Below are 20,186 nucleotides of genomic sequence, written 5' to 3'. Positions count from 1 at the left end.
CTTTGCATGCACATGGAGCCTAAGCAGATACTAGCTAGTTTTTTTTTTGGGTTTTTTTTTTTTTTTTTTAGTAGGGAATGAAAGGCATTAGTCCAGACAGTTTATGTTATTATTTGATGATGGTTTTGTCATTTGTTCACCTGTCTGTCAGGATTTCATTGATTCATATGGTTACAAGTAGGGACTTTTTGACCTGTGTTCAAGATTCTTTAAGCTTATTAAGTGATGAAAAAAAATGGTCTGAAAACTATGTATGAAGACTACTTTAACCAGTCAAGAAACAGAATCAAGAGCTGCAAAATGTAGATGATCAGCCCTAAAGTTCAAATAGTAAATTTTAACAGTGACTAAATACTTACTACAGACCACTTATTCACAATCTGTAGCTCAAGTGTACTTGTAAAATATATAGAAACACTTGTGAATAATGAATAGATATGTTAAATACATATATTAAATATATAAAAATTATGGGGTTTTTTCCATTCCCAAACACTTGGGAACACCATGATCTCTGAAAGATATTTTCTGCAACTATCTAGATACTTTACCTGTCAATTTATTTTCAACTATCACTGCATTATCTTACATTAGAAAGTGAAATATCAATCTGAAGTCATAGACCTTTCAAGAGAAAGGAGCGCAGAAGACAAATAGTGCCTAAGGTATAAATATTTTTCATGTAAAGTCATAAAAAAATTTAGTCTCAATCCTTAAGTATAAAAAAAGACAGGAAGACATTACCAAAAATCAGCAAGCCATGTAGGAGCTTTTGCTGTATGTACATGATTATGAATCTAAAAAAATCTTTAAAATCATGCAAATATGGTTCCCAGCTTCTTTAGGGTCCAGATTGGAACTTGGAGGCTGAAATGGTTTAGAACATTGCAAATTTTCCTCAGCAGGAACAATGGTTGTCTTAGAGTACATTATTTTTATTTTGGAGAAGGGTGTTTAATACAGATAGAAAAATTCACCAGTCCCATCACTTGTTGGGATAGGGTGAAAACATCACAGTCTGCATCCCTTCTTACTTAGGCCATGGTATTAAATTAAGAATTTGGTTCCCAGATAAAATGTGAGAAACCCTTAATAATTTTTATTTTAACATAATTCAGGGTCCTTAGAGATTGAATTTGCTGTATTGTACTCACCTGAACTTCAGTGAAATAAAAAGAATATGAAAGTTATCTTTGAAGGTTAATTCCAAATCTTAGCCTGTTTGGATTTTTTGGTTGTTGTTTTGTTTTGTATTTTGGTTTTGTTGGACTTTTTATTTTCTTTTTTTATTTTCTTTTTTTTTTTTTTTAGTAGTAGACTGTCAATAAGTACACAAATCTAGCAAATTCAGAGCTTTTATAAAAGACATTTGCTGGCCAGGCAGATGCACAGGTCACACACGAACTGTGATTGCTCAATATTCCCAAGCTAGAATATACATGCACCAATCTATCCATGTGCAGTACAGAAAATACTTCCATGTAGGAGCAGGTGGATCACAGTTTTGTCACAGCAACAAAAAAAAGAAACAGCCACAAAATAATTGCTGTCTTTTTCTCTCAAATCTAAAACTGTGTCTGGGATACTCATCTTCAAGAATGCATTGTAAGATGCATCAGGAATGCTTGGCTGAGTATGATGCTTGTTTAAAAGTCTCTTCCTGTTCAGGGTGATAGAAAGAAAACTGTTTTTTCTCTGCTGATTTAGAGATTTATACTCATGTTATGGTGATATGACCTTTGCTCCCAAAAAGTAAATGTGAGTGCTCTTTCTGAAATGGAAATCCAAATGTCTGGAGTAATGATTCTCTCTATAAAAAAATTCTAAGAACTGACATGGAGTTTCATGGCCTAGTAAATGAGATTTTTTTCTTTGTTCATTTCATTAATTATTTTTAACACCTCAAAAGTTTTCCAGTTTAAGCTTCACAATACTGTTGTCTGAAACACATATTTAAATTTAAGTCCATGAGTATGCTCAGGTACCTCCACATCAGGCTATTCCAAGACCTCAGTGGTTGTATTTCTAAGGAAGTGCATGAGTTTGTCAATCACTTCAGTAGAGTAATTCCACCTTCAAACGGACAACAATTGCCACTTCTCCTCCTTCTGCAGATGTTGGTTGGGTGCATCTCTAAGAGGTGTGAGAGCAGAGTTCTTACCCTGGATTCCAGTTTGAGTAATTACCTAAATAAAATGTGTTCTCTCTTTATAGATATCCTTTCCAGTCTTAATTCACCTGCCCTATTTGGGGACCAGGACACAGTAATGAAAGCCATTCAGGAGGCTCGAAAAATGAGAGAGCAAATCCAAAGGGAACAGCAGCAGCAACAGCAGCCTCATGGTGTTGATGGAAAATTGCCCTCCATGAATAACATGGGTCTAAACAACTGCAGGAATGAAAAGGTAATGTCTCCCACTCCCCCACAGTCTGTCACTCACTCTTCCCTTCCCTGCAAAATAGCTTCTTATTTTTATATGAAATTTCTTTTTAGAGCTCTTAGCCCTCTCTGATTTCATGTTAAATACACCTTTGTCATTTCTCAGTGCTGTCCTACAAACTTCTCTAGGTGTGCATGGCAGCATTCACACCCACGGTCCTGTGCACGCAGAGGTGGAAGCTGTAAGCACATTGAAACATGGAAAAGGGCTTGGTTGGACCTTCCAGTGTTTGTGGTCACCAGATTTTGAATTGTGCTTTTGAGAATGGCTGGATTGATAAATATGGCTAAAGGGCCAGTTCTGTGCTAGCGTGGTTGAGTATTACAATGCCAGTGCATGAATTGAGGGAGCTTGAATCTCTGGTTCAGGTGCAGCAAAGTACTTAGGCTTGAAACAGCTGCATTTGGCTCCCAGTTGCAGTGGGAAATGAAAGAATTAAACATTCTCTGCTGAATCTTCTATGTTGAATCACTGAAATGAGGTGGCACACTAGAGTAAAAGGGTAAATGAGAGGAAGTGTTGGGATAACGGGACCAGCACTGGACTGAGCAGGACATGATCCAGCTTACGAAATAGCAACCTGGGAGCATGTAGGAAAGGTAAGGAACAGTTTCTATCACCAGTCAGAGGACAAACAAGACTCTTGAAAAATCCCCTGTCCCATTCTGTGGCCTTTCTGAGGTTTTCAGGATCTGCTCCAGCAGCAGGTCTCTGGTAACTGGCTGAGGTAAAGGCAGCCCTTTGGATGGAGAATGCTTCCCTAGAGGTGCCATGGGCTGCAGAAAATGCAGCACACAAGTTATTTTTCACCACTGGCACGAATCAGTTAGAGACCACAAAACTTATTCCAGTCATCTAGAAAGGGAAAAGCATTATCCCAGTAGTCACTAAAGCTCTGGCAAATAGAACGGTTATGATGCAATTTAGTAATGAATGGAAAGAAAACTGACATATTATTTAGCCCATACAGCAACCAGTGTTTCAGACTATTTGTTAAAACCCTCCAGAACAGCAGGTATTCCAGTGCCTGTAAATATTCTATGATTCTCTATATCAGATGGCAGGGTAGGTTCTTTGTTTCTTAGGTGAGGGAGGGGAGACTATATTGTAGCCCAAAGACTAACAGGAGTTTTGAGTGCAGGTTGAGTATAAGACTCAGCAGAATATTAACTGTAACTTAAATGATGAATTTGATAATATTCTGATCTTTTCTCAGCCCACAAGGGAATGCTTGCGTGAGTGTTTTGTAGCAAGGCACAGAAAGACATAGAAATGGCATAAATGGACCCATTAAAGGTTGATACACACCTTTTAAATTACATTTTATATTTTTGCTTGATAGTTTCTTTAGAGCACTCATATCAAGAAGTGACTGTAAAAAAAGATTGGTTTAAATGTTGCCACACAGGATAAACATGCTTTCCTGAGTCAGACTCAGTGTCTAATAAATATATATATGCTAGTATTAGATTGAAAGTCATAATTGGAAACCCCATTTAATACAAGTTGACATTATTAAAAATATAGAAATGAATAACTGATCAAGCAGGATGTATTCAAACATTCTAATTGAAAAGTCAGTGTTTGCCCTAAGTAATCAAGAGGCGGGATACTAAAGCCCAGGTTATAAAAATAAAAAAAGTCACATACATGATCAGTATTAAGAGTTTATAAAATTATGCTTATTTTAAAATTTATTTTATGAGTTTCAGTGGCTTGACATTTAAAAAATATCTAATATGCTATAAGGGCTATTAAAAGAATTCTTAACATTTGATTTCACTTTGAAAAATAAGTATAAAAATGGCATCCACTTACTTATTGAGTTTGTCCCCTGTGTATTTTCAGTATCATATTTATGTCTTGTATTTCATATAACAAGTTCCTATTTCATCTTTCACCCTTTAAAGCAGAGTCAGTAAATATTTCAGTGAATAATCTGAAATTTCTATTTTGTGCCAGTTTTACAAGCAATACACAGATTGATGCACAGCTTCTGGATTGAGGTTATACACCAGGCAGTCTGAGCAAAAAAAAAAAATTTCTTTTCCTTGCAAATAGAGTGAATCAGAACTCTTTAACAGATACCAACACCATCATTCTCAAATGCCATCTTTTGTGAGGAGACTTTTCATGGTGGCACTTGCAACCTTCAAAACCTAAGAATAAAACAGCAGCAGGGAAATCTGTTGTTCAGTCTCTTAGTGACCCTATGTAATCCTGCTGGGTTTATTTATTGCAGCAGGTACTACAGAGCCATTAAGGCAGGAAAGGCTTGTAGTTTGTGCTCTGGTTTTACCTCTGCTGTGCTGGCCTGTTATCCTTGCCCCACAGATGTGGGAAAAGGCAGGGGTTGCAAAAGAATGGGATACAAATCAGTCATTTTCCATGATGGTATATCCCTACTCTTATCCTAAAGAAAATAAAAGTATTAATTCAGTCATGAATAGTAGGAAAAATGTATTTATATTTTATAGCAAGTATAAAATGCATTAAAACCAGAAGCATCCTTTGCACAAACAGAATCCTAGAGCACTTTTCTTTCCCCCTTCACCCTCTGCCTTTCAATTTTTACATTATGATATACTTCTTTTACTCTAAAAATGATGGGCAGGATGATCAAAATGGAGGTGGGGGAGCAGGAATGCTAGATCACTTCAATTAGAGAAACATAATTTTGAAATAATTGTATGCCAAGAAAACTGCGTATAGTTTCTGTCATAATCCCACTGAAGCTTTGATAACAGTTGCAATTTTGCATTGGTTTCTTTTGAAGAATCAGAACCCTGTGTTTTCAGGACCAAATTTTCAGAAATTGGCTTCAGGTAATTAGACTTGTAGAAATGAGTAGCTGGAAGCTGGCACGAGAAAAAGATGACAAATTAATTGCCTGCAGCTGGTTTAAAAAAGCTATTGAGTTCTGGTCAGTTACTGGTCTTCAAGTTCAGATAGTTGGTAATAGTTTGTTGTGCAAATGATTGGACTCACAAAATTATGTACATAACTTCAAAGCTTGGGCTTAGGCCTTTTTGAAAATGTGTCATTCAAATCTCAGAAAGCTTTGTATTTGGTTACAGACACAGAATTGAGAATTGCTTATGTTCATATTCTGCTGTTAAAAAAAAAACCAACAAACTACAAAGACTTTCAAAGTGCTCACAGAGATTCACTCATCAGAAAGACCAAAACAAAAGCATCCAGCACTCTGGGGCAGCCCAACATTGTCATTTGCCAAAGCATTAAGCATTATACTTCTGAGATGTGGAGTTATTTGTGTGCTGAGGTGGGTTAGGATAGGCAGGTGAGCACCACGCAGCCGCTCGCTCGCTCCTGTCCGTGGGATGGGGAGGAGAGTCAGAAGGGTAAAATTAGAACATTTGTGGGTTGATTAGTATAGTTTAATAAGCATGGCAAAATCTGTGCATGTAAGGAAAGTAAAACAGGGAATTAATTGACTACTGCCCATTGCCAGGCAGGTGTATAGCCATTCCTAGGAAAGCAGAGCTTCAGCACAAATAAGTTACATGGGAAGGCAAATGCCAAAACTCCAAACATTTCCCTTTCCTCATTCTTCCTCCAGATTTTATTGCTGAGTCTGATGTCATATGGTGTGGAATATCCCTTTGGTCAGTTGGGGTCAGCTGGCTGGGCTCTGTCCCCCTCTCAGTGCTTGGCACAGCCCCAGCCTCCTCTCTGGCAGAGCAGCACCAACCCCAGAAAAAGTCTTGCTGTAGAAGTCCAGTTCGACAATAGGTGAAACATCCCTGTGTTATCCAGCTCTGTTTTGGTCACAAATCCAAAACTCAGCAGCACACAAACTAAGCTGAACTCTGAGCCTAAACCAGTATAATGCACATGAGGCAAAAAAATCACTATAGCGGAGCTGAATTTTTCTGCTGCACTTCAGGTGGAGCAAAAAACTCCAGCGTGGTCTGACTGAGCAAAGGGAACAATAGTGGTGCCAGTCATTTTACAGAGTAAACAGAAACACTGGGGAAGGGGAGAGAGTTAGGAAAATGAAGAAAATAATATACAGAGCTTTTACCATGCGATAGAAGCAAAAGTAAAATCATACCAAAAATTCATCCTTGTAATGTGACTTTTTTCCACTCAAGCCATGTTCACCTTCAACAAGAAGGAGTACTTAAACAAAATCTGCATTGCTTCAGCTACTTGTATTTATTTCAATATTTCAAACTACTGTCATTGCCTAGAAGATTTGCTTTGATTTAAGGCTCTAAATGAATCTGAAAATGTTATATAATTTATAAGATAACTGACATTAATTTAAAAAGACTCAAATCCTATCTTTTTTGTACATAAAGCAGTAAAATGCTAAAAAAGATGCTTCATAAAATCTTTGTATAAAAAATATAGGTAGAACTGTGATTGGAGGAAAATCTATGAAGTCAAGATAGAATAAATACAAAATCAATTACCACAACATATTTGTATCCCCACATCCCCATTTACTTCCCATGAAGCATATTCATTGAGATCTGAGAGTAAGCAGAATTTAATATAACATTTTCATGTTTATATTCCATTCTTCATCTTTTGTAGATTTTCAGACAACTGTGTATTTGCAGTAGGAAAGCAGAATTAGACCCCAAAATAAATGACATGAGTCATTGCCTACTTCCTGGGAATCATGGCACTTTAGCACCTCTTCTAATGAGCCTTTTATTCCTTTCTTATCTCTAAATCAAAGTTTCACAAGTTGAATCCACGTAATTTACCCTAATATAGACCCACAGTTTGTATGCAAAATGTGCACATTCTTAAAAACGTGTATTATTCACCCCTGGAGATATTACAGTCTATTGATCAAATCCATATTTAGGCACTTGGATTTGACTTGATAAGCCATAACGACCCCTTTGGAGGCGTTATGCTCTGCTGTATTTAGGGACTGTTAAGTATGTGGATTATTGAGACAATAGAGTGTAACAACTCCTCTGGAGCTGTTACACTTCATCATGTATATGAAGCTCCTGCACACATGTACAAACTTGTACAAAAACACTTCAGGAAGTCTTTGTAGGAAAAGTCACTAGTCATGCATAATCTCCTTTTGGCTGCCCACAGCAATGGCTCCAGCATTGTACTGTTATTTTCCTGAAACCAAGCAATGCTGCATTATGCTGCCATCAGTTTTTTGCCAGCTTTTTTCTCCCCATGCATTCAGCATCAGAGACAGAACAACTGCAGTGGCAGGAGTCACAGTGTCTGTTCTGTATGTGCAGGAGGCTTCTCAGACAATCACAGAGGATCACCTTGTTACAAGCATCCTTGCTATGAGTCAATTCTCAACTCTGTTAAAAAGCCCCAAACACATAGCTAAGCAAATACTTTCCCAGTTCATTCTGCATGCAATTCTCTTTTTCCTTTTACTGAAAGGAGTCCTGACCACTCTGAAATTTAGAACATGCATTAATTGGTCATTAGGGCCTTGTGGATTTCTTATAAATCTTTATGAATATGTGGTTTAGATTTGCAGGTACTGATTCTTCTCATTTCCTTTTTTCCTTTTAAGAAAAACTTGTGTTTTCTTTTTTCCCCTTTAGTTTCTTCTAGCAGACTATTAATACTTAGTAAATAAGAGGTCAATGCTTATATTTCAGTCTGCTGTGAGACATGAACAGTGAGCATTTTCAATTTGGTCTTTATTTCTGTTGGTTAAACCTTTGTTCTACTTGTAATTTAAGGGTGAGTGCCTAAAAATTAGGGGGAAAAAAGGGATAGCAGTAAAAATAGCAGATGACTAATTCTGCAAAGTTATTGCTTTTCTATGGTATTGTCTCCACACTCATTGTAGGAAGTTCTGGTCTCACTGTAACTTAAGAAAGGTCCTGCCCCTCCCAGCTTACAATTAGGGATATGTAATTTAAGTATTTAGATTCCATAATTAAAAATCTAGAGCTGTATAGAAAGGGAGAAAAGAAAGACATTGATTTACTTGAGGAACTGTTAGTGTGGTCTCACTTTCTTGCAAGAATATAGGCAATTTATTCAACTCAGTGGGAGTGTATTCCATCTGTCTAATGAAGACTCTGATTCCTACAAAGAGACACTGCAAAGTGTTTTTTCCTGACTACATCATCCTGCTCAGCCAACAAACCTTTCCCTGGGGACTTTCTGGGATGTGGAAGGACACGTTGCATGGAGACAACCTCTTAGCAGATCCATCATTTTAGAACAGACAAGTGGCAGGTCTAAGTTAAATGCCCTGGAATAGGGAAAAGTTTCAAAAACAAATCCCAGCAGTCCCCATATTCCTACAAAACAAATGTCCTTTATACTTGACTGTGAATCTGCTCAGTTTAGTAATCTACTTGTGGCTGTACGTAATATATGTAAGCTAAAACTTTTTTTTTCGTGAAGTGCTCAAAGTTAATTTCCTAAAGCCATATTTGAACACCAGTATTTTAATCTGAAAAATCTGCATTTAAAAAAAAGAAGAAAAGACAAAAGAAAAAACCTCAGTTTGTTCCAGAATTTTTTGAAATTGCAATAATTTTGCAATTTCTTTTTTAGGCTTAGGGCTTATCCTAGTTACATAAACATGTATCTTCATTTTATACCCATTGTAATATTTCCTTCATAATTTTGAAAGGAAAATAGTGACTCAAGTAAAATTTTTTTGAAGTGGCTGCAATGCAGGAGCCTAAGTCCCACTGAACTAGCTCTGAAAATTTTACCCCAAGGCAGACAAGCAGATTTGTGGCTGCATACACAGTAACAGTCTATTTTCAGTGGAATTCAGCAGCCTTGTATCCCTCTCCAGCTCTTTTTATGATAATTTGGACAATTCAGAATTTCAGCTGATGTAATACTGCCCCCTTTTATTAGAACTGGAAAACATGCCGGACCTCAAACATTTAGTTTTTTAGCTGGAGAAATTCTGTTTATTTATGCTGTTGCTTCCAATATTTGAATTTTCATGCCAAGATAAAGGCTGGCATCCATATGCATTTGTAACAAAGAATGGGGGGAAAATAGTAATGATTCCAAGCAACATATTTTTCAGGGTGTATTTTGTGTGGTATGACTGGCCTTCCCAGGCAGCTTATCTCTTCAGGGAACTCCCTGCTATTTTTTTAAGAAGTTCGAGGTGTAGATGATTTCTGATTTTGTATGAATGTCATACGTGTTTGCATTGGTTTTCTAAGTGTATTTAGGGCCACACTGAGAATTGTTATTTTTGTTTTTCTTTTGTGAGTTCTGATCAGGAATTAGATGCGTTTTTGAATAGCTCAATGGTTTTAGTATCTCTCAGACACAGGTAAGTATTGCAAGGGATTTATGCTTGAACACTAGAACTCTCAATGTAATTTGAAATTAAATTCAAAGCAGAGCATCTTGGAAAAAAAAAAAAAACCCTGTGTCTCCAGCCATATCTTTTAAGCAGAAATATTTCAATTATAAACTAAGAAGGAAAACAACTAATCTGACTTTAGACAGAACCCTGAAGCCTGTAATGTATCACCAGCTTTTGTAGATAGCCCAGGAAATAAAAACAGGTCAGACATTGTACCCATACTTAGAGAAATGTTTTATCTGATCTCTATCTAAGTAGTGGGAAAGGTGATGGAGGCTGTAACTGCTCATGCACAGAGGGGTCAAACACAGCCATAACATTGGTGCTCAGCTTCTGAGAGTTATGGGAGGAAAATACCAGTGCTAACATCAGCCCCTGCAGAAGAACACAGCCCCATTATCAAGGCCAGGTTTGTAATGGGAACCAGGTGCAGGAGGCTGTGGGTATGAAATCTTGTCAGGGCTGTTCCTCCAGCCCCAGAGATAGAAATATTAAAGCTGCTCATGAATTGTTGACTTTGTCTGTAGGTAATGTATGATACAGCCTTTAATTGATCACATGCTCTTGCTCAAATGCTATTTACACCTGTGTAGTCACTCGTGCCTATCAATGCACCTACTAAATTTATTTTTTTTAGGTTTACTTTGTATGCTGTGTATAGAAAGACATACAAATAATGTATTTGAAATTTGCACATTAAAAATACATGTTCACTGAAACTGTGGAACTGACAGGTAAAAGACAAAAAGAAACAGTGGAAAATCTCTGGCATATGTAGGTCATCTAAATTTGCAGATAATTTAGCTTTTGTGACAGCTTATAGATCCAGTTTACACCTATTGAAGAATTTTCTGTGAGACCTTTGTTTTTAAACCTTTTGCTCAATTACCTTACTTTCCAAAATTGTCTTTATAAAACTGGTAGTTTTTGCATTTCAGTTCCAGTATATTAGATGTACAGTGAAATTCTTAGTCCCACAAGTCATTTAGAGTCTGATTAAGAGAAAATCTAAATTTTTTTTTTCTATCGATTAAATTATCAAAATTAATTGAGTGAAAAATATGCAATCTTTGCAAACTATAAATCATGGAAATTTTACAGGAACATAAATTTAAAAAAAAAAAAGAAAATTTGACCAGCCCAATAGTGATGTACAGATATAAGAAAATAAAAGAGAACATACCTATACATTAAAAGCCTATATGGAACATTATTATTTTAATGACTATGTACACATATATAGAGAGGCATACATATGTATACACACATGCACACACACTGCGGAGGGTAGAAAATTCCTATATTAGATGAACTTTTAAAGTATTTCATGTCTTCAGTTCGATGCCAGGAGCACTTGGTAGCAAAATACTCTTTCCAGGAAAGAAATCAGCACAAACTTTTGGTATCAGGAGCTATTTTGACAGTTGAATATTGGCTGCTAGAGGTTGTGCCACTACCTGTGTTAACAGCATTCTTGCTAAACACAGTTATGATTTTTTATTTCTGCTGTCAGGGCTACTTGAAGAGTTGTCTCACTTCAGCTTTTAGACCAAATTAATAATAGTGTTAATTATAATGATGATGATGATATTAATAATAATGGGGACTTGTCCCCTTTCTTCTATTGCCTTTCCAGCTCAAGAAGAAAAGCCAAATACACTGCTTTTTCCTTTGCATGGGGTATTTAAATGTGAAAAGGATACAAACTTTGCCCCATTTCGGTCTTCTCCCTTAAATTTTGGAGCAACTGAAAATTCAAAATGAACAGAATTAGATTGAAAGATGTCTCAGGGATGTGTTGAAAAATTTGCACAAACCAACAAGGATATTTTTTTCCAAAAGATGATGTTCTGCCATAAAGGATAGTGTCTTTTTGATGACTGTAACAGCATAATGATCTTCTTATATACAATACATTTCCCAAGCTACTCAGGAGAATTTACAGATATATACTGAAATTTATTCTGTGTTTTTATTATGCTTCTCCACAAAACAATAAAGATAGGTTGAAAATTATTGTTCGAGCATAAATTTGCTGGAACAAGAATATATTCATTGATTTAAATTGTGGGTCAGAATGGCAGCTGCACAATCCTATCATATCACTTCCTCAATTGTCCTGAGAACTACAGAATACATTTGCATATTATTTCACACTTAGATACAAGCAGAGACATCCACAAAAGTTACTTCCATTTTTTTTCCAGGCTCTGTGTATTCCTCTAAGCAAATTCGCTGCATCAAATGCATTGCCAATATAACTCTCTGCTGCAGCAGATAAAGTACAGCAAGGATAAATTTGGATTGCTTTCCCTGATACTTCATTACTTTCTAAAATTAAAAATGTCTCCCATTTCTCAAGTGTCATTAGGCTGCATCAATAGGTATGATAAATTCAAATTCACTCCCAGTTGTTTAAGGATATTTACCAAGCTGCCTGTTTGTGGGATTATGCAATACTTTTTGCTGGCTTAACTGTTCTGCTTCAATCAAAAGAATAAGTATGCTAACAGGTAGAATTGACTTCTTTTGTCTCATGAAAAAACTCGAGCCAATAGTGTGAAACATTGCAAGTGTTTGTTTGAAATCTGATTAATGGAGTTGGACCATGCTTAGTCCTTGCTTTGTTTCTTTCCACAAATATTCATGCAAACGGGGTTTCATTTCTATGACTGTATTTACATTTGAACATGGACATTTGTGCACAATTAGGGATTTGCACTTTATGCCCAAGTTGCTCACTCCCTCTTAATAAGAAATGGAGGCTCTGATGCAGCCCCCACTGACCAAATGAGGAATGCAGTATCAGGGAGATCTTCCAGCCCCTGATAAAGTGTCAGTGCTAATTATAGATCTTTACAGCAGCTCCCTGAACTCTGCAGCAATTTAATCTAGGGCTGCTGAAGGCCTTGCTGCACTATCCCTTACCACTGCCATCTTTTTCCTACCAGTGGTATGCCAGAGGCAGATTCATGGGTTTTTCTGTGGAGTTGAGGCTTTTGGATGCAGGAGCTGATAGATCGAAGTAAAACCTTTTCGTTACTTAGGAAGTCTTTGAGCTGAGAGAATTCCCAGTTGCCTTCTTTTTTTTTTTTTCAGGTAATTTAGGGCAAAGTTGCATTATCATTGAGTTAGGCACTGAAAACAATGCCATTTATCTTAGGTGTCCAACTACAGCATAAATCAGAAGTAGAAAACCACTGAGCATTTAAGTGCATAGCTCATGCAGAGCTTTAAAAAGTTGGATTGCTAAAGCAGTGACACTCATACATGTATAGAAATTGCTGAACCTCCATGGGTAGTTTGAAAAGATAAGAAATACTCTAATTTCTGCATTAAATGTTCACTGCACATAGCTTGTTCATCTCTAGCCACATAATACTAACTCCACTAACAGGTCTATCTCAAATGGAAATGTGTAACAGGGTAATAAATGATACTCAACATCAGATTGCTCATATTAAAATCTTGTTCAAGTCATAGTAAGCCGTTATAACACTACTTAAAACCTAAAGTATGCCTAACCCACAAGCTGAAATTGCCCAGCTTACATCCTGAAAATCTACAGACAACATTAATTTCCCACTATTCCACTTTTATGCCTGTGGCCTCTAACATGTTGCAAATGCTTCTATAAGAAAGGCTAGAAAAACATATCAAATTTCTGTTCTATTCCACTTGCTGACATTCATTAACTGAGGGAGAACATTGAGACATGGTTTTGGAAAGATCTCCTCTCTACCTCCACCCGTTCCAAAGCAATTTATTAAACAGCCAGTAAGAGAAGTGGACACTTGTGGTTTAATGTCAGACCTGTGTTGATCAGTAGCTGGGTGCATGATTTCACTGTTACCTTGCCAAGGGCTTCTTGAGACAGCAGGCAGTGTGAGCATTCCTATCCCCCTGCCATTTTATTTGCATCCTGGAGTTCAATTGTGAAGTAAAAATTTCATTATATGCCTCCTGTTTGGATGAATTGTCTTTTTACATGCATAGAGATTCTTGCTTTGTGCATCCCACTTTTCCCATTTCTAAAACACAGGAACACTCTTGGCTGTATTTTGGATGCTGGTACATTTGTTTTACATTCTGTTTAGAAGCCATCATTGGGAGGATGTGCATTAGAGCTGTATACAAAGTGAGTCACTGACACATCATGTACTGTAAAACTTCTTGGTCTGTCAGAGGTTCAGCAGTTTGCCAAAATGTATTCAGCTGCCAGCTCCCTGCCAGAATTCTGTTCCTCAAGCTCTTTGAATACCATGAATAAGATTAGGTTGTATAGCTGCACTCTTCCTCCCAAGGGATTCCCCTTTAAAAAGGGATTACCTGCATGACCTTTGCATAACTCCTGTGTTTTATTTTCCAGTGTCACACTACAGATCACATTGTGTCATCACAATGTCTCATTGAGGAAGGGTATACCAACTCTTAGGGCTTCCATTCAGAAGGAACCCAAAACTTAGAAATGCAAGGAAGACCTTTTCCTGCGGGTCTGCTCCCACTCTCTTGCCTGCAAGGTTTATTTTTCCTCTTTCACAGAATTGGAATGTTCACAGTTACAAACTGACCCTATACAGACTGGGGTGACTATCAGTGTTTGCAATAACCAGCACACTCTGCTGTGCAGGATATCCATTCCATTCAGTCCAAAAGCCACCCATAGTTTATCAGGATGTACTCACTAGCAGGGACAGGCAAAAGGAATGAACTGCAGTATGGGAAATTTGTAGTGCATGTGTGAGTTATCCTACAAGGGAAGGTGATGAACTGTACTCCTTGCTTGGTTTACCAAGTGATTTTCCTCTCTCCCCACCTATGCCATGTTACTGTACTTACTATATGTGCTATAAGAACATAAAGAATCCAGTTAAAAGGGCAAACAAGCACCCAATTTCCTGGTTTTGACCCCACTTAAATTCTCCTAATGTAAAGCTTTTGCTATGTTAGGGTTGCATCTCAGCCCATGTGCCTCTGAATCAGGGACTTCATTACTTAATCACCCTTCAACTGTTTTGAGATCCCAGTGCTGCAGTATTAGGATGCTCTTAGTGTGGTTCAGCCTATGGTTTAGGTAGTGGAAGTCTCTTATCACAAGGCAGAGGGGGGAAATTTTCTTGCAGTGATTGCAATGTTCTACTCCTTTGTTTCTCCTTTCCTTTTCTCCCTGCTGCTTAACTTCACCCTGCTTTTGCTCTTGTAGTGTCTCATGAGAAGAGCACCTTCATTGCTGTTGTGTGTCACATCTTAATTAACTAATAGGACAGAACACAATTTCCACATTAGAATTTCCACTAGCATCTCATACTGTGAAGAGATAGTGTTATTTCACCTCTCTTTGTTGTTTTGTGGCTATGTTCTCTATACAGCTGCATTCTTGTTGCTAAATCAGCCTTGGATTTGACTTCACAACTGAGCTAAATGCTGACCATTTTCCATAAGCAAAATACACAATTTATCACATTTTTGATTGCTTGGACTAGTAGGAATGGAGATAAAATTGAAAACTTCATTGTGAGTTATCAGTCACATTTTTTTTCTTTAATAATTCTATTTTGTAACTGATGACAGAACTCATTTAGGATCAGACCATTTTAGGCTGTGCTTTGATAGAAACCAAAGCAGTTACAGCTCCTGAGATGAAGATCTTTAATAGATTTGAAAGGCAAGAGCTATCTCAGTCTAGCACGTTGCCTCTCCAGTGCAAAGAGGTTCTCAGCAGCTTTAGCTGCAGCTCGCTGCCTGCTCAAGGACAGAACTATTTGAGAAATTCTGCTGTAAAAGCTGCAAAGGCTTTGAAAACAAAAGCTTCCCCTTTTATTAAACTGAAACATTTCACTGTTTGATTTTTCAGCATGACCCCACAAATAGCTGAATCAGATGTTTTAAAGTTCTGTGGATTGTTTGTGGGGACCAGAAGGTTAGAAGGTGAGGAATGGGACAGAACTTCACTCCTGCATAACTTGTCCCTGAAAATGCACTTTGAGTGTATTGCAGGATAAGGAATGAGAATGAGGGAAAGCACAGACAGGAATGTGAAAATCCTATAGTTTAAATGGTGGATTTACAACCAGATAGCTCCAGAGTATATAGCTCTTTCCTTCTTTTTTGGCATCATCCCTTTCAGTTCTCCCAGTGTATAATCATTTGAAATTCCTCTTAAGTCTCTGTTTCTAAACCCTAAGAAGCAGCAAACCTGAGCCTTGCTGTTTGCATTCTTCTGATATCAAAGCCTCCTCTCCCAGCGGGGCCCTTAGCCATAGGAGAGGTTTGAGGGAGGAGGAAGAGATGTTTTTCCTTCTCAGCTGCTGCACCAGATTGGAGGGTGGGGAGGAGAGAGGGATCAGACATAGTTTTTAATATTCAAAATGGAGGCTGGGATGTGGTTGCTGTCTGAGCCTGACATGCTGCTCCTTATCACTGTTCCCCTTAGCTGATGTGACAGTGGGGCTGGAGCTGGGTGGAGGTTGGTACCTGGTGATGAAGAGTGCCCATCCTCTCAGGGAGTCAGGGAGAGCCTTGGTTTGTCTGTTTCTGCAGAAGCTCATACCCCAGAGATATCTTGTACTACCAAGCTGGCAGTACAAAGATATTTTTGTTTACATTTAAAAACCTGTGTTACAGATTTTCAGGAAGTATTTATTTATTCTTGAAATTAGCTGAGCAGGAGAATTAGCTAAACAGAGATGGATTTAGAGATCAGCACAATGCAGCAAGATTAAAAAAAACCCTTTCCATCTGAATTAATGAATTTCAGACTGCTTTTCATAAACTAGTTTTTCAGAAGTCATCTGTGAAGCCTTGTAAAAAGAATTTTTAAAGGTAACTTAATGGGATGGAGAAAAGGTTTAAAATTATCTACAGAGGCTGTTGCAGGAGATATTAAATATTGATTTATCTTGGAGTAAGAATCATACTAAAGAGTGAGGCTTGTAGTCAGATCAATTTATCTGGAATACAAACTATATAGCTGTATTTAGTACAATGTCAACATGAATCTTAAACAAGTAGATGTGAAAGGTTGATCATTTAATTTAAATCAATTGGCTTTCAAAATCTTCAATTAAAAAAGAAATCTGAACAGTTCAAACTGAACACTCCTAAATGCTTCAGGTGGTTTAAAAATGCTTCATTTAGTCAGTCATGCTGTATCATAATGCTCCTCTGTCCATCTTGTTGTAGCTAGGAACAAAAATATATAGCAGAAGACTTCTCCAAATCTTGAGTTTTTAATACTTCATACTTGAAGTCCCAGTGTAAATAGTTCAAGTAATCTGGCAAATAACACTGCAATTAATTTTCTGCTACTTGCCACTGCTGCTGCACTGCCAAGGTTTTGGTCATAATATAAAAGTTGGCTAAGATTGTTCTTAACCACCTAAAACTGATTATGCTCTGTTTTTAGGCATAAATAGAGATACCAGTATGCCAGCCAGTGGTACTGGCATTTTTCAGTATGTATAACAGTCCATAGGTCCCCAGTAGGAAAACCTTTATCCAAACGTGACATTAAAGCAGGATGTCTCAGATAATTTAAGTGTTACGTTTGCTTTTGTTTGTACTGTTTTCTTTAAACATATTCATTAGAAAAGAGCAGAGCCCTTAATGTTCCATGACTGAAAAATACATCAAGCAGATTTATGGCAGGGGCAGTGTGGCATAACAGCCAGTGGACTGGCCTAATGTGCAGAAGTCCTGGGTTCAGCTCTCAGCTTAATCATTGACTTTCTGGGTAACCAGAAGATAATAATTTCCCCTCTCTGTGCCTGAAGATTCAGTTAACAACCTCCATTTTAGAATTATTTAGGTATTACTAATGAGCAGTGGTAAGCTTTGCAATTGTCTACATATATCATAGTAAAAAGCTCCAAAATACTGATTGCTTCCCCAGAACAATATTGTTCTCTTTCCTGTGAGACAGAGCTATAAAACATGATCACAGTTATAAAGTATACAAGTATACAAAGGAGTAAGGAAAGTATGAGGCAGGAAATTCCCTCTTACAGATTGTATTTATCCACAGAACAGCAAAGAATCTTCCACTGGAATGAGGAGCTGGAATGTTCCTTTAGTGAATTGCATGAACTTTTCCATATATGTCAACTAGAGTGGGAGAATAAGGATAAGGGAAAAGAGAGGAAAAAGTGCATTTTGAATGCAGAGAGATGCAGCAGGATCCAGCTTATGTTTATACTGAAGATGAGGTCAAAAATAAGTCTTAAGTGGAACATAAGTGGCTAATTTGTGGGTGAAACCACTACTTTTGAAACACCCATTCAAGGTTGGTTGTTAAGGTATAAAAGCATTTTCTAAATTGCATTGTTGCCTGGAGCAGAAGAGTACTTAATAAATATCTTATCTGGGAAACTTGAGACAAATTTTTCTCAATAAAAACAAAGGAAGGTTTATAAAATCATTCTACTTTTAATGAAAAGCTAGAGAATGGATTTGTGCCAATGGCATTAGCTATAGACTAGCAGTTTTCTCTTTGTATATTGCAGCAGTAAAAACACATTATTTTTTTCCACCCATACATAGGTAATCCTTTTTCATTTAGGATGGTTTCAGGTGCAAGAGTTTCTGGATTCTGCATGGAAAAAATTGCATAGCTTTCAGTTATCCTTTTAAAGTCCTCTGTCATTATTTTGATTCATAATTCCTTCATGGAAGAGCTACTCCTTCCAAGACATGTAAATCTCTCCATATTTGCCTGCATTTGCCTGTCAGATATCACAAAGAAAGACTTTATCCTAGTTTTCAGTTGCCTTTTGCTTTTTTGGGGTTTTTTTTTTGGTTTGGTGAATGAGCAACCTGGTCAAGTGGAAGGTATCCCTGCCCATGGCAGGAGTGCTAGAACTAGAACTAGATAATCTTTATGGTCCCTTCAACACAAACCATTCTCTGACTCTGTGAATTCATAGCCTTCATAAATCTATTTTGGGCTGCTTTTGCCTTGATCATAAGTTTTAAAAACATAAATGCTGAATAACTTAGTTCTGATTGTGTTAGGGAGTTCAGTCAGTAAAAATAGCAATTTCACAGATGCAGAGTTATTCTTTCACTTCAGCCAGGACATTGCTTATGCAAGGTCTTGTCTGCTCCTTACAGGACTGAGTTCTTGGCTGTCTATTGTTTTATTCCTAAACAAGAATAATTCTTTGTGCCAGAAGGTCTTCAACCTACCTGTCTCAGAGGAAAAAAAAAGAAGGATCAGTAAGAAGGATAAAGCGTCCTTTTGAGCCTGGAAAAAGCCTGTTTAATTCTTATTCTCAGATTCTGTGTACATATAAGAACTCCACACTTTGGCCCTGATTCAGCCAAGTGCATTTAGTCCATTCTTCATATGCTCCCCTGGAGTTAAGTACTGATTATCCGTGTCCTTGAGGCCTCTGTTGGACTGGAGTGGAAGTATTTGGCACCTTACAAGATTAAGGTGTATATGAGGCTGCAAGAATTTGCAACTCACTGTTTTATTTCTTTATTTTTTGTTTGTTTTTTTTTTTCTTTTCCCAGTTGCATGAGGATTAAAGACAGGAGCTAGTTGAGGGGTACATTTATATTATCACAGGCATTACGTACATCTTACTTGATATTGTAATCATGCAAACAGTAATCTTGCCTTCTTGACATAAAAAGTAAGCAGCACTTTTTCCTGAGGCTGAAATAATCACAGAAAAAACATGGCAGTGATGGAGGTATAAGAGACAAAACACTGCATAATGATGTTATTATCATTGTTCCATTGTCACCCATCCTTACACCTTAGTGATATGATCCTTTTCTCTCTGAAGATAACAAAAGAGGCCCGAGTATAAACAGAGCAATATGTAAGCAGCAATCATAAAATGCAACCTGGAAAACTGTGCTTAAAATTCTACCAAATCATCTTGATAAATACAGAAAAAGCCTACTTAATCTTTGTATGCATGGTATGCAATTATATATTTACATCCAGCACAAGGCAAGGCATATACTTGAAAACAGTAGCATTTGGTGGGATTTTGCTAACTGCCTTGATTGCATTTCTAATTCTAAATATGAATATGAACATTTAAGCCCAAGTGTCTTTTGCATCTCCAATTTAAACTGCTTCAGGTGTCTTCCTGAACATGGGATGGAACGGGCATGTCTGGAGGCTTGTGTTGTTTATAGAGGTAAAAAAAGGGGTGGGTACCCCCAGTGACTCATTTGTGGTGTCTGGGGTTGGGTATCTGTACTGCCAAAGCCCCTGCAGGATTTGCTGTAATGGAGATATTCAAACCTACACCTACAATATACAATACTATTCACGTTCAAAGGTTGCTGTAACAAAATGCAACAAATTTTAGTTCCTTACTTGAAAAAATACTGGCAAATAGACTATTTGAAGTATTTGCTTTTATACCTTTATAACTACTAGCCATGTGTCAGGTAGGAAATTTGCA

At 37.3% G+C, this 20,186-nt stretch overlaps 1 protein-coding gene across 4 annotated transcripts in view; it reads left to right on the top strand.

The window, feature by feature from the left end:
- SOX6 (SRY-box transcription factor 6) overlaps positions 1 to 20,186 on the top strand; it is a 370,211-nt gene that overhangs the window by 309,331 nt on the left and 40,694 nt on the right. For all 4 annotated transcript variants that reach the window (XM_054515289.1, XM_036383763.2, XM_054515290.1 and 1 more), the window contains one exon: positions 2,215 to 2,405. In XM_054515289.1, coding sequence (XP_054371264.1) covers positions 2,215 to 2,405 — 191 coding nt within the window. The remainder of the gene's footprint in view (positions 1 to 2,214; positions 2,406 to 20,186) is intronic.

The sequence above is a fragment of the Molothrus ater genome, chromosome 6, assembly GCF_012460135.2.
Source record: "Molothrus ater isolate BHLD 08-10-18 breed brown headed cowbird chromosome 6, BPBGC_Mater_1.1, whole genome shotgun sequence".
Lineage (NCBI taxonomy): Eukaryota > Metazoa > Chordata > Aves > Passeriformes > Icteridae > Molothrus > Molothrus ater.
This window is presented reverse-complemented; position numbering and strand designations above follow the sequence as displayed.